Here is a 12195-nt window from a genome sequence, read left to right on the forward strand (position 1 = left end):
AATACCTTGTGTAATATATTCTAATTTCTAAGGGAGTTTTGTTGGGCTCATCTCTTCTAGTATTACCACAGGGGAAGTACTTTTAAACTGGCCAAAATTTCAGTTAGTTTCCAGAGAGGCTCAAAAGACTGAGCGGGCAGTTTGTTTTTTCAGCTTTTTTGGCAGAGTCGACTGCAGCTTCTGTTGGTGTTGGTTTGTATGTGTCTGTGTACTTTTCATTTTTACTGTTTCTATGGAGTACCAACTGATGGAAAGGAAGAATTCATTCTGCCTTTTGGCAGGACAGTTGCCGGCCTTCTCTCTTCAACACTGGGTCTTGCTTGCAATTAATTAAAAAATAACAACCCGAAGATCTAGGACAAATCATCTGCTTCTGCTTCTCTTAAGATGTTGCTATGTACATTGGAGATGTTGGAGGGTTTGAACACTCACATGTTTATGCTTCAGAGAAGTAAGCACCAGGGCAAACCTGGTGGCATGATCAGTTCTGGAGTGCAGTCAATCCACAACATTTGATACTCTTGCTTTCATTGGATAAGTATTTAAAATAATTTTAGAATGTTAATTAACACATGCCTCACTGTTTCTAATACTGGATATGCTGGTTACATTTCTGTCTTGAAACTATCAAAAGAAAATGATCTCATACAGTACAAAAGTCCCTATTTAATAGGAATGGAAAAGATTCATCATGTGCCTTCTCTCAAATCCGTGAGATTTCATATTGAGAGGAATTTGCCTTTTTAATGTGTTTTCAAAAATAATGTAAAATGTGAGCTGAAGAGAGGAAAGCAGCGCGGGTATGCTGAACTAAATTGTGAGTTACTGCTCCTGGCCCTGATACTGAACTAATTCTGGATGTTCTCGGATGGAGCGTATCCCTATGGAGGTGGGGGAGGCGATGAACGGCTGGATACGGGGCTCGCCGCTGCGGATGCGAGCAACCATTCGGTATTCCCAGTCCAACCTCGGCGGGGAGCGGGCACGCCAAGAGGCTCAAAGCCGAACACATCGCAGTGGTGGGTGGTCGCTGGGAGCCCAGAGCTCCGCTGAGCCCAAGGCACGTCTCCGGTTTCACCCCTCGGGCAAATGGACGCCTCTGGGTGCGAGCGGCGGCACCGCTGCTCTCGCAGCCCCGCCGCGCAGCGCACGGCACCGGCGGCTGCCGCCTCTGTTTTTCCAGGCTGGAAATCCTTCGCAGCCAGCCCCGGGCACGGCAGGGAGGGAGAGAGGCGGGCAGGGAGGGAGGCGCCCGGCCGGGCCCGGCGCCGCTGGGTGCGGAGCGAGGAGCAGGTGGGTCCCGCCGCGTCCCCGCCCCGCGCCCCCGCGCCGCGCCGCTGCCATTGGAGCCGGGCGCTGTCAGTCCCGGGCGAGCCCCGCTCCCCGGCAGCCTGCTCCCAGCGCCGGGGCTCCGCCGAGGCCGGTCGCGATGGGAAGCGGCGTCGGGGGGAACAAAGTTTGCCAGGCTCGGGCGCTGGGCTGCCCGCGTCCGTGATGCCCGGGGCGGGGGGCGGTGCCTGAGGGCAGCGGGCGGCTGGCACGCCTCGCTGTCTGCTGTCGGCACTGCCATCGCAAACTTTCAGCGATTTTCATGTGCTCACAGCCAGGATTGTAATTCTCAGCCCTCCCCGCCCCCACTTCTCCTTCTAGGTAGGCGACAAGTATTTTTTATTCTGTGGATTAGAGAACTTTTTGCATGGAAATTTACTGACTTCCGAGTGGTCTCCGTTTCGGGGAAAGGGGGAGAAAAGGATTTATATTCATCGCAGCTTATTTTTGTTTTCTGGATCACAGGATTTGTGGAGCTATATGGAGGGATCTCAGGATGGTGTGCACCAGGAAAACCAAAACTTTAGTGTCCACTTGCGTGATTTTGAGTGGAATGACTAACATCGTCTGCCTGCTGTACGTGGGCTGGGTCACCAACTACATTGCCAGTGTTTATGTGAAAGTGCAGGAGCCGATCTCAGAAAAAAAGTTAGAGGAAGACAAAGGGGACACTTTAAGGATTATAGAAAGGCTGGACCATTTGGAAAATGTCATCAAGCAGCACATCCAAGGTACCACCTCAGCCCCGCTTGCTCGCCCTCCTCTCCCCTCTCCGCCCGCCGTGTGCAGCTCCATCCCCTCCCGCAGTGTGTGTGCTGTGTGTGTGTCTGTCGCGTCTGTCGCGATCGGCGGAGCCACGGCAGCCCGGAAGAGCCGGGGCTGCGCGGAGCGTGCGGCAGCGCCGGAGGAGCCCTCCCGGAGCCCCGCCGGGGGCCTGCGGGAGCCGCCCCCGCCCGCGGGGCTCGGCCCGGGGCTGCAGCGAGCCTCAGCTCCCTGCCTTGCATTCCCCGAGTCCGCGGGGAGGGCTCGGACCTGCTTCCCATCTTGCTGGTTTTTTAATTTTTTTTTTTATTTATTTATTTTTTAAATTCCTATTTGTTATTTTTTCAAAATGGTTTGCTGCTAGTGGAATTCTTGTTCTCCTCAGCCTTTAAGCCTGACTCTGCTAATCCGTGCTGAGTCTCTGTGTTCTTTGGGATGATGAAGGTTTTCCCTTAGTGCCGCTGTAGTGCCAGGAGCCTCTTGGGATTATAACTGGAGAGATCTCTCTTTATGTAATGCCTTTTAATTTGATCGCCTTTTAATGGGTGCCCTGGGAGAAGGGTTGAAGTGGGGAGGCACTGGGAGAGAATATGATGATTTCCTGTGAGTTTGGGATTTTACATGACTTATGCTTTACTGGGGGATTTTTAGTGTCTTCCTTTACACTTTCATCATCTCCATGGCATCATACCATCCCTCCCTCAGCCTGCCAAGTGAAGTGGATGGTAAGGAGGCTTGGGGGTAGGTGAGAACCTGTACAAAATCTGGAGAAACCATCTTTCTCTACTTCTGCATAACCTCCACCAAATACTCAAACCCCAGTTCTAGTGTCTCCTAAACCTGAAGAAGAAGAGTAGACCATGTGATAAAGGATACCTATCACCAGTGCAAAAAATCTTGCTCACTTCCAAGCAGCTTGACCAACTGGTCTTCTGGGAATATGAAGCAAATGGAGCGAGCAGGTTAGGTAGCCCCATATGTAGCCCTACCTAGGTAGCCCCATACTGACAAGCTTCCTTGCTTGTCAATATACATAACTTTGTAGTGCTATTAAAGCCTAGCAACTTTGCTCTGACTTGTGTTAATATCTTTCTAAATATGGTGTATCATCATTCATTTTGTATATGCACTCATTTCTCAGATAGTCTTGTCATCTTACTCAAATGAGTAAAATGCTGCTTTTTATATTTTGTTGCCCCTTTCTTCTCTGGAGAATGGGTTATAGCAGCTTCCTCAAGTTTTAAGTTCTATCATACAGTCCTTAAGTTGTTCTTGATTCCTGAAATGGATTTTTAAAAGCAAATGTATTCTTGTCTGTGTGCCAGTGGAGTGCACTGTGGAAGCATATATGAAGGCAGGGATTTTCCAAAAGGCTCTGGCTAAGAGCGAGATACACAAAGTTAATCTACTTCCCTTATGAGGCTGGAGCATAACTCCTTCAGGCTTGTTGGTGTGAAACTCAAATAGCCTTGTTTATTTTCAAGGAAACGAACAAACTGTTTTCAAGGAAACTAACCATATTGGTGCCTTTGGTCACTAGTTCTCAGAGTAGTAGAGAAAGGTTCACTTAAATCAGGGGAGAGTATAGCATGGATTAGAGCATAACCTTTTTTTTTTGGTGACTATCCATAATCCACGCCAGATGTTTTTTTCCTCAAATAATGCTTCTTTTGAAGTTGAAGAGGGTCTTTCAAAATTAACTAAGTGAACAGTTTGGTGGTAAGTACTAAAATATTAGGGCATTAAAATAAAAGCCTTACAAGCTTCTCATGGCTTTTTGAAAGTACTTAGTCTTTAAGATAAATAAATGCATAAAATAAAAATCACAGATCCTTAACTTAAAGTGGATTTTCTGTAATTTTATTTGCCAAATAGTTATAACTGGGGTTCTCACAGGAATTCCTGTGGCAGATACTGCAGAATAGGGTGTTACTTTAATCAGATTTTGTTTAGAACTGTGAGATACTGTGAATTCTAGGTGATGGTGCAAAACTCACTGAAGTTATTGAAAGAAATATCCCAAGCTTCACTGGGTTTGAGTTGAACTTGAAGGCCAGCTTTAAGAAATTATATGTTTGAGAGTTGTTGCCAGAAATTGAGTAAACCAGCTACTGTAATGGTTCTTGACATGATTATAAGGGTTATCAGTAGTTTGCTATTAAACTTTTCCTTGGACCACTTCTTTTTTGTGTTGGACAGAGTTCTCAATAGCTCAGATGTTCTGCAATGCTGAGCAGGAATGAAGTTAGCACAGGTAATAGAATTACATTCCATAGGATATCCTGCAAATGCCAGAGAGTTTTAGCTGCATTTTACACACGGGGTTACGCTAATATTTCATTTTAATTTGCTTTCTGATTGTTTGATTAGATGCCATCTGGGAATTCCTTTAGCATATAAATTGCAATCTTGTAATACTTTATCAAGTGTCCTGGAAACGAGAAGAAATAAGATATGCCTTCATATAAAACCCTTTTTAAAGTATGTATTTTAAAAAGACATTTTCATGTCATGAAAAGTATCAGATTGAAAAGAGATTTCCAGATAAGAGAGGTTCAGAAGGAAACCAAGCTGGTATGCCTTGTGTTTGGAAAGAACAGTATGGACAGGGAAATCCCAGGCCACAGAAAGAAGAAACTTGTGGAGCTAAAGCTCGATGCTGAAACTTGATCTCACTGAAACCTGGGAATCCTGAGTTCCTGGCTTGTGGCCAGACACGGCTCACAAGATGCTTTTGGTCAAGTGACTTCACCTTTTTGCAGTGATAGTGAGACCTGCAGGATTTTCTGTGGCGGTGTGTTGTGGGGTTGTGTTGTTAATTACATCTGAATGCTCCACAACCAGTACCAAGGAGATTCTTCCCCCCCACCCCAGCCCAGATCTTCAGTAGGAGGCATATGCTCCATGCTAGCAGGCAGCCCACTGAGAGAAACTTTGAGTTCCCACCTCCTTTGGAGGTTGCAAACAGGATGGTGTCCTTGTCGAGATTAATTGTGTGTATGTGTTTACGTATTTGAAAGAAGCTGAGTAAAGGACCAGATGGGTAGCTTGGTGCAAAATGCAGCCCTTTTCATGCCTGACAGAGGTGTGTGGCACACGGACTGTGTAGTAGCACTAAGCTTTATTCCCAGAAAGTATACTTTAGAGGGCTGAGGTTAACAAGTGTTAAATGGGGTAGAAAAACTGTGTTCTGTGAGTTCACAAACACCAAAGTGGTTAAAGGAACTCCAGACACTCTCAGGTTATTAAAATCAATATGAGAGTGCTTCAGACAGATCACAACATATCCTTCATCTTAATAATGCATGATGCATTGGCTCTGACACCAAAAACTCGCCCGAAGTTGTATGTGCAGCTGGAAGATCAGGGGAGTGGGCAGGCTGCTCTTAATCTGATACTTAGTTTGTATCAGTGACAAAGTGAAAAACATCAGCCAGAAGGGAGAAATGTGTTGTTTTCTGCAGCCTCACTTTAGGCCATCATAGTTCATAGTTTAATTTTCCTTGGAAAAACTAAACTATGATTAAAACCATATCACTCAAAACACCACTGCACATCATCCTGCCTGTCTTATTACTCAATGCCATTTTAGTATTTTTCAGCCTTCCTAGTTTAAATTAGCTGATGTTTTTGTTGTGAAATTATCTTAAAAGATTATAGACTGTGAAGTCTATGACATGAACTTGCTTCCTTGCCCTCACCCATTCTTCCTCCCAATCCCTTGGACCTAAACAGATTTACTTAACAGTTACAGTTCATTTCTGGACTAGCTGAATTTTTTAGTTAAGGTTAATGGATGGTTACTGAGACATCTGTGTCCTAGTAGGACTTTGGTCCTCCATCCTTGCAAGCTGCTGCATCTGTTATCAGTGGAATATCAGGCACTGTGTGGACTTGGGAAAATTTGTAAGACAAGAGCTGTTTACATTATCTTTCATTCTGCTGCTTAGAATGATTTGCTGTGTGGATTTTCTTGAGCTAATATTAGCTATCCCACAGTTGGATATCTGATCACCGTCTGTGGTCAGCTGGGCGAGGGAGAGGTCTCCAGAGTGTGATTCGCTCAGTCCCCGTGTCAGGTGTGAGGGTGAAATGATTTGCTCTCAGAAACGGAATATTTTTGAGCTTGGGAACTAGGTCAACCCATATTCTTAATTTTAGCCTGGGAAAAATTTGAGTAAGTAAAGGTCGTGTTTCTTATCTACCCTTTATTTCTTGACCTCAAACGCAAAGAAGGATGTCCTCTGTCTTTTGCAGCCTGGCTAACTGACTCTAGCTGGGTTCCATAAAGTCAGCTCACCAGGATTCAAATGGCCATTCCACCATGCCTGTTACTCCTGAGGTACTTCCCTTTTGGGAATAATTAATGGCTAAATCCCCTCAGTTTATTTCCCTCAAGCTCAAAAGCAATTAGGCATGTTTATCACTCGTTGCAGCATATTTATTCTACTAAGAAACAAATGAGCACCAGGCAGCAGCCCTGGGAACACTCAGCTCTTGCTCCACTGCAGAGGGCTCTGTATTCCCTGTCTCTCTACAGGCACAGAGATCTGCTGTCCCAATGCAGTTAATTGCAATGGAAGCAACTGCTTGCATATGCAAGTGAGACAGGATTAATCCCATTATTTTTCGTCTTTAGACTGTGACTTCTCAAGTCATTCTAGATGGCTGCATGTCAGTGCAGATTAATTGGGATTTAACTTTCATGTTCTTCCATGCTTAGGGATGAGCACACTAAAGAAACCTTAATATAGTTATTTCAACTGGAAGACTTAATTTGCTGTAAATTTTCAAGCAACACTGGAAATGTAGGTATTTCAAGAACAAGCTATTGAAAACTTAATGTTGTTGATTCTGTTGACTACACCTAGATAATTATTACTATTATTAAAATTAACTTTTTTGTGCTTTGAATATCTTTAGCTCCCTTCTAATTATATTTTTGCCAGTCCTTCCACTGAGGATTTATGTCACTCGATGCAGTGGGCAAAACTGAGGAGTTTGGCCTTATTAAAGTAACTGGATTTCATTGCTGGATATTGAATGATTATTTTCTTCAGAATAAGGTTTATTTTTTAAAATTTATTTTCCATTTTCCTGATTGTCTTCTAGATTGCTCTGTTTCTTCAGGTTTATGGAATGGCATGGCAGATTTGAGATTGTTTCTTTTGACATAAACAAGGAAAGTTTTATTTGGCCACAGAGTAAGAGTGAATGATAGCTTTGTAGTTGGGAAGGGAATTGACCTGGATTCTGTTTCTTTCAATCATGACAATTTCTGTAGTTCACATGAATGAAGTCTTCAACAGAAGGTTAAAAAATTAATCAGGAGCAGAGCTGTGACTTCCATGCCCTCCAAAAATTCCCTCACTGCTTAGCTAGAAAAGTTTGCCTTTTTCTCTGAAAAACATCATTTTTGTTGACATTTGTTATCTCTGCATGGTGGCACAGCCTTTGTGGAAGGAGGGGGTTTTTAGTGCAGTGTTTGAGCAGAGGATGTATGGGCTGAGCAGGGATGGAGAGAGCTGTTCTGCTTCAGGTTCTGCGCTCAGTGCTTCATTTGTGCCACTCTGGTGTCACTTTGGGCTGTGTTGCTCAGGTTGGCACGAGCAGCCTGCAGCTGTGCAGGGGTTCCAGCTGAGGTCTTTCCTGCCAGCTTGTTATGCTCACTTCAGTACTAATGAGTGATTTTAGCTGTATGACCAAAGCAGAGGTAAATACATCTGAAAAGAAGCATAAAGCAAGACGTACAGCCAGCTGCTGGGAATTGTGTGTAATGTGTGAGATCAGCTTGGTGCTGGACTCTCGCTCTCTCTGGCATCACATACGGTAGTTTTTGCCTGTCTCCACCTAACATTGCTCTCCTGCCTGTGACAAGACACAGAAGCAGTTTACTTTAATGCTGCCTTCAACAGAAAGGTCTTGTCATCAATGTTACACTGTAAAAGTGTACATAAGTGTGGGGAGTGCTGCTGTTATCTATCTGAATGTTAGACATGATGTGTAAAGAAAATCTATGGTGATTTAAAAAAGCAAATATTGGGCTCAAATCTTGAGACAGCGGTGGCAGTTTGAAGATGGCTTAGCTGCCTCTTGAGGGTCCTTTTCTGTCTTTGGAACAGCCCAGGAACTTGATTATCAGCTGTTTATACATTACGGAATGCAAAAAGGGACACAATGGGACATGAATCCTCTGTCTCTGGTTAATGGCTGTCCTCATTACATGCAGCCATAAGATTATGTTGTCATCCACACTTGGCCTGGACATTGGAGACTGGGCTCTGCGGTGTCTTGGGATTGTCCCTGAGTCCAGAGCAGTGAGGTGATTTACTGGCCCACAATTAACAAAATTAATGACGTTTAATTTCTGACCAATGCAAAAGTGACAACTAACTTCATATTGTGAAAACTAACTTCATTCCTCTGAGGCAAATCCCTTTTTATTGATCTGCTATATTATTTTCCATTTAACTGTCTCCAGAAGTATCTTTCTGTGCTGCCCTTGGCCTTGCAGTGCTAGCTCTACAGCCTCTTTAGAAACTTCTGGGCTCCTTCCTTTTAGGAACTTGATAAATGGCTCACTAACAACCTGTTGGATTAGTGTGGACAGATACTCTGCATAGACACTGAAATTCTCAGGTACATGAAGCTTAATGCTTTGACTTCATTGTACTCTTATGTATACCTAAATCTATTCTATGTTTGCGCAATGCAAATGTATTCTCTGTGAAACAACATTTTGTTTCTGTTTTCTACACAGTTTTTCTCTGCTCAACTGGTGTTTTGTACTTAAGATTCTGTTTTTAACATGATATCCTCAGTTTTCTGAGGGAAAGGCAGGGATGTTCAGGAGCTGAAACCCTGATTGTTATTACAGTTCTCCAGCATCTCCTTTGCTTGGCTTTGAAAATTAGCAAATGAGAATATTCTGATTTCTGTTTTAGAATACAAAGATAGAAGATCCAAGCTGCTACTTTGAAGTTCTCTGTCTTTAAAATGCCAACGTCTCTTTTCAAGTCTGTGAGGGATTCTTGTTATATTTGCTGCTTCAGTTGTGTTTTAAACACATGAGCTTTTAAAAATGTATTATTTCTATGACAACAACGCTGTGGCAGCTGGCAGGAATCCCATCTGTTCTCTGCTCAGTGCCATATGAATGTGTTGTGGAAGCCCTGACTCGGAGCCTTCATCCCTATGGATAAGGTCTGCAGGAGCAGGGCAGATGAGGGGGATAGAGAGAGCTGCTGTGGCCCCACTTTTACAGACTGTTGGTGGCAGATTTGACTGCTGGAGTTGCTCAGAAGAATCAGACACAAGGTTCCTTCTTCCCCCAGGAAGAGGCCAGGGAGTGTGTGAGTGCTGCAGTAGCCAGATGTTGAGGTGTGCTGCAGTAGCCACATCTGTTGTCCAGAGACATAAATTTGAGGCTGACATCAACCCTGAAGTATGAGCTTAGATAGCTCTCCCAACATGCAGGTTTTAATTAGCCCATTTTAAATACCACACGACTGCCTAAATCTCTGCTTGTATGCTGAAAATTCAGGAGCTCAGTGATCTTGTGTTAGTAATGTCAGTAGGGGTATGGAAATCCTGTTGCGGTTTTGGTTTTGACATTTCCTATCTCCTAAATCAAGCCCCATATTTTAAATGTGAATGTTTGAATTTTCCTTTTATTAGAGCTGTCACAGGTGATCTCTGAGAAAATAGGATTTCTATAAGCAGCTTTCTGAAGAGTATAAGAAAAAGATAGTGTTTCTGTGGGTTTTTTTCTTCATAGATAAATGATCATTCCAGCCTTCATTTTAGGGAGATAATACAGATTTTTAGACTGTACTTGATCATATATAATCTGAATCTAGCTAAAGATCTCTTTCACGAGTCATCCAACTAATGCAGAGAATTACCTGTCCCTGCTTTCATGGTGGATTCCAATTGCTTTGAAGCTTTTCTTTTTGTATCAAGTCATGACTTGCCAGAGGCTTTGCAAGAAGATTTGGCATGCTGGAGGTAAAAGTAAAACTTGTCAGAAAAACTTTGCAAGCACTGCAGACTCCGTGAGCCTGTACTCATCCATTACAGGATTATCATTGCATTGAAATTATGATTGGAGAAAACATCTTCTGGGATTTCTCTGTGCACAGAGTAAAAAGGGCTTGCAGAACTGGGCACAGAACCATTTTAAAAATAACTTTGTTCTGTGTATGTGTCTTGTTCTGTGTATTTGTCTTTCTCTGAGGTATTTGTAATTTTACCAGCTGTATATCGAATGATCATCTTATGCCAGCCTTTCCCTCTTCCACTTGTGCTAACAAGAATATTTTAAGTTGCTCAAGTGAAGGGTGTGGGAGTAGTATGCTGTAATTTCTGTGGAATTTCTGATTAGAAGATGTGTTCACATTTAACAGTTTGGAGGACAGGGAGGGTCAAGGAGGAGAAAAGTACAGCAAAAGCGATAGGCTGCACAAGAATACCTGAATGTTTCATAATTTTTTAGTTGATATGAAATTGCAGTTATTGAGTGGAAACTCTGGATTCTCCACTGGTTTTATTGAAAGTGGTGTACTGAGTTTCCATGGAGTAGAAAGAAGCAGTGCACCATTTTTGATTCTCTTCTGAAAGCCTTTTGCTTGCCTGCTGCTCTCAAAACCAATTTCACATCTAGTAGATTTCTACAAATACTTGCTTGTTAATTAACCCCAAATCTTCAAAAATTGAAGACTTAAATCTATTTGCTTTGGTTTATATGGCTGTTATAAAACATGTGTATCACCTTTAATGAAATAAGAATTTTTTTTTTTTTTTTTTGGCATACAGCCAGACTATCATAAGCAAAATACTGGGCCTGGAACCAAAATTGTGATGCTATTGGTCTCCAATATTATAATTGTGTGCTGTTGTTTTGAGCCTGCTTTTTCAGAGTTAGAACTCTCTGACTTTACACCATGATGTCAGCCATAAAGGATTATGACATCTTTAAACTTAGATGTAACAGAATGAGGTATTTCAGGCTTCTGTTTAGCTATGTTTTCACGTGGCTGTAAAGCTGTGCAAATTTTAAATGAATGTAAAGCTGTTAGACATAAACCAAACAAACCAGCAACAGAAAAACCCAAACCCAAGTTCCAGAGGGATGTGTAAACTTGTACACAATGCCAAGATCGCCAGTGAATTTAGGCACTGAAAGCAGCAAGACCAGAAAAAGCTGTAACAAATTACAACAGAAGACTTATGTTAGGGTACATATCATTCTCACTTGCTCCCATTGTAACAGGAATGCTTTTGGTATAGAAATATTTAAATCTCATTGGTTCATTGTTATACTTCCTATAAGTGCAATTCTATCAACACACATGAATTTTCAGCACAGCTTATGTCTTTCTTACACAAAAAGACATAAAATTTGTTTAAAGCACCTTCACAGTGCTGATTCTGTTACTCTCATTTAAGTCCTGAGACAAAATTTTGCATGCAAATGAATATGGAAATACTAAATATCTAAAATACTTTCTGTATGATATCTCTCCCTAAAAATATGGTTGAGCTAAGGGTCCATATGTCTTGTCTGGAAGGTAGGAAGGGGCTTCACCGTTGCCTGACAGGGGCTTACGTGGAAGAGTTTGTGAATGGTGGTGCAAGCACCAAAGCAAGAGCTGGGTGAGAGCACATGGGGGTGTGTTTGCAAAATATCTGAGCGTGGCAGCAGCAGGAGTAGGCTCCTGCAGAGGATGGAAGTATTGCCAGAAGAGTGCTGGAATCAGGTTCTCAGACAGCTGTCAGTGCTGTCTGCAGTAACTGAGTCATAGCTGGTGGCTGGGCTGATCCCTGCCCATTTTGCCTTTTTTCCTGGATGACTGCAGATGCAGGTGGAGTACTGGGCCCCAGAGGGAATGGGGAGTCACAGCACTGATTTCTTGTTCAAAGAAGGAAGTAGAGGTGAAGCTTTTTATGTGGGCATTGCCAGCTCTTGAGGGTAGGTTTTTAATTGCTCAGCCCTGGATTCTTTTTTTCTTAATTAAGCTGCTCTTGGAGAATTTCTAAATTTATGACAGGATACAATTCCTTGTTATGAGGAAACCTGGAGATTTGAAAACACGTGGAGGAAAT

At 42.9% G+C, this 12195-nt stretch overlaps 1 protein-coding gene across 2 annotated transcripts in view; it reads left to right on the top strand.

Moving 5' to 3' along the window:
- Positions 1-1351: 1351 nt before the first annotated feature.
- GALNT18 (polypeptide N-acetylgalactosaminyltransferase 18) overlaps positions 1352-12195 on the top strand; it is a 209243-nt gene continuing 198399 nt past the window's right edge. Inside the window, exons 1-2 of one of the 2 annotated variants that reach the window (XM_064426187.1) lie at positions 1352-1650; positions 1795-2060. In XM_064426187.1, the coding sequence (XP_064282257.1) occupies positions 1826-2060 (235 nt within the window). In that variant the 5' untranslated portion in view covers positions 1352-1650; positions 1795-1825. The remainder of the gene's footprint in view (positions 1651-1794; positions 2061-12195) is intronic. The other variant, XM_064426186.1, reaches the window with a different exon arrangement.

This window comes from Passer domesticus, chromosome 6, assembly GCF_036417665.1.
Source record: "Passer domesticus isolate bPasDom1 chromosome 6, bPasDom1.hap1, whole genome shotgun sequence".
In the NCBI taxonomy this organism is placed as follows: domain Eukaryota; kingdom Metazoa; phylum Chordata; class Aves; order Passeriformes; family Passeridae; genus Passer; species Passer domesticus.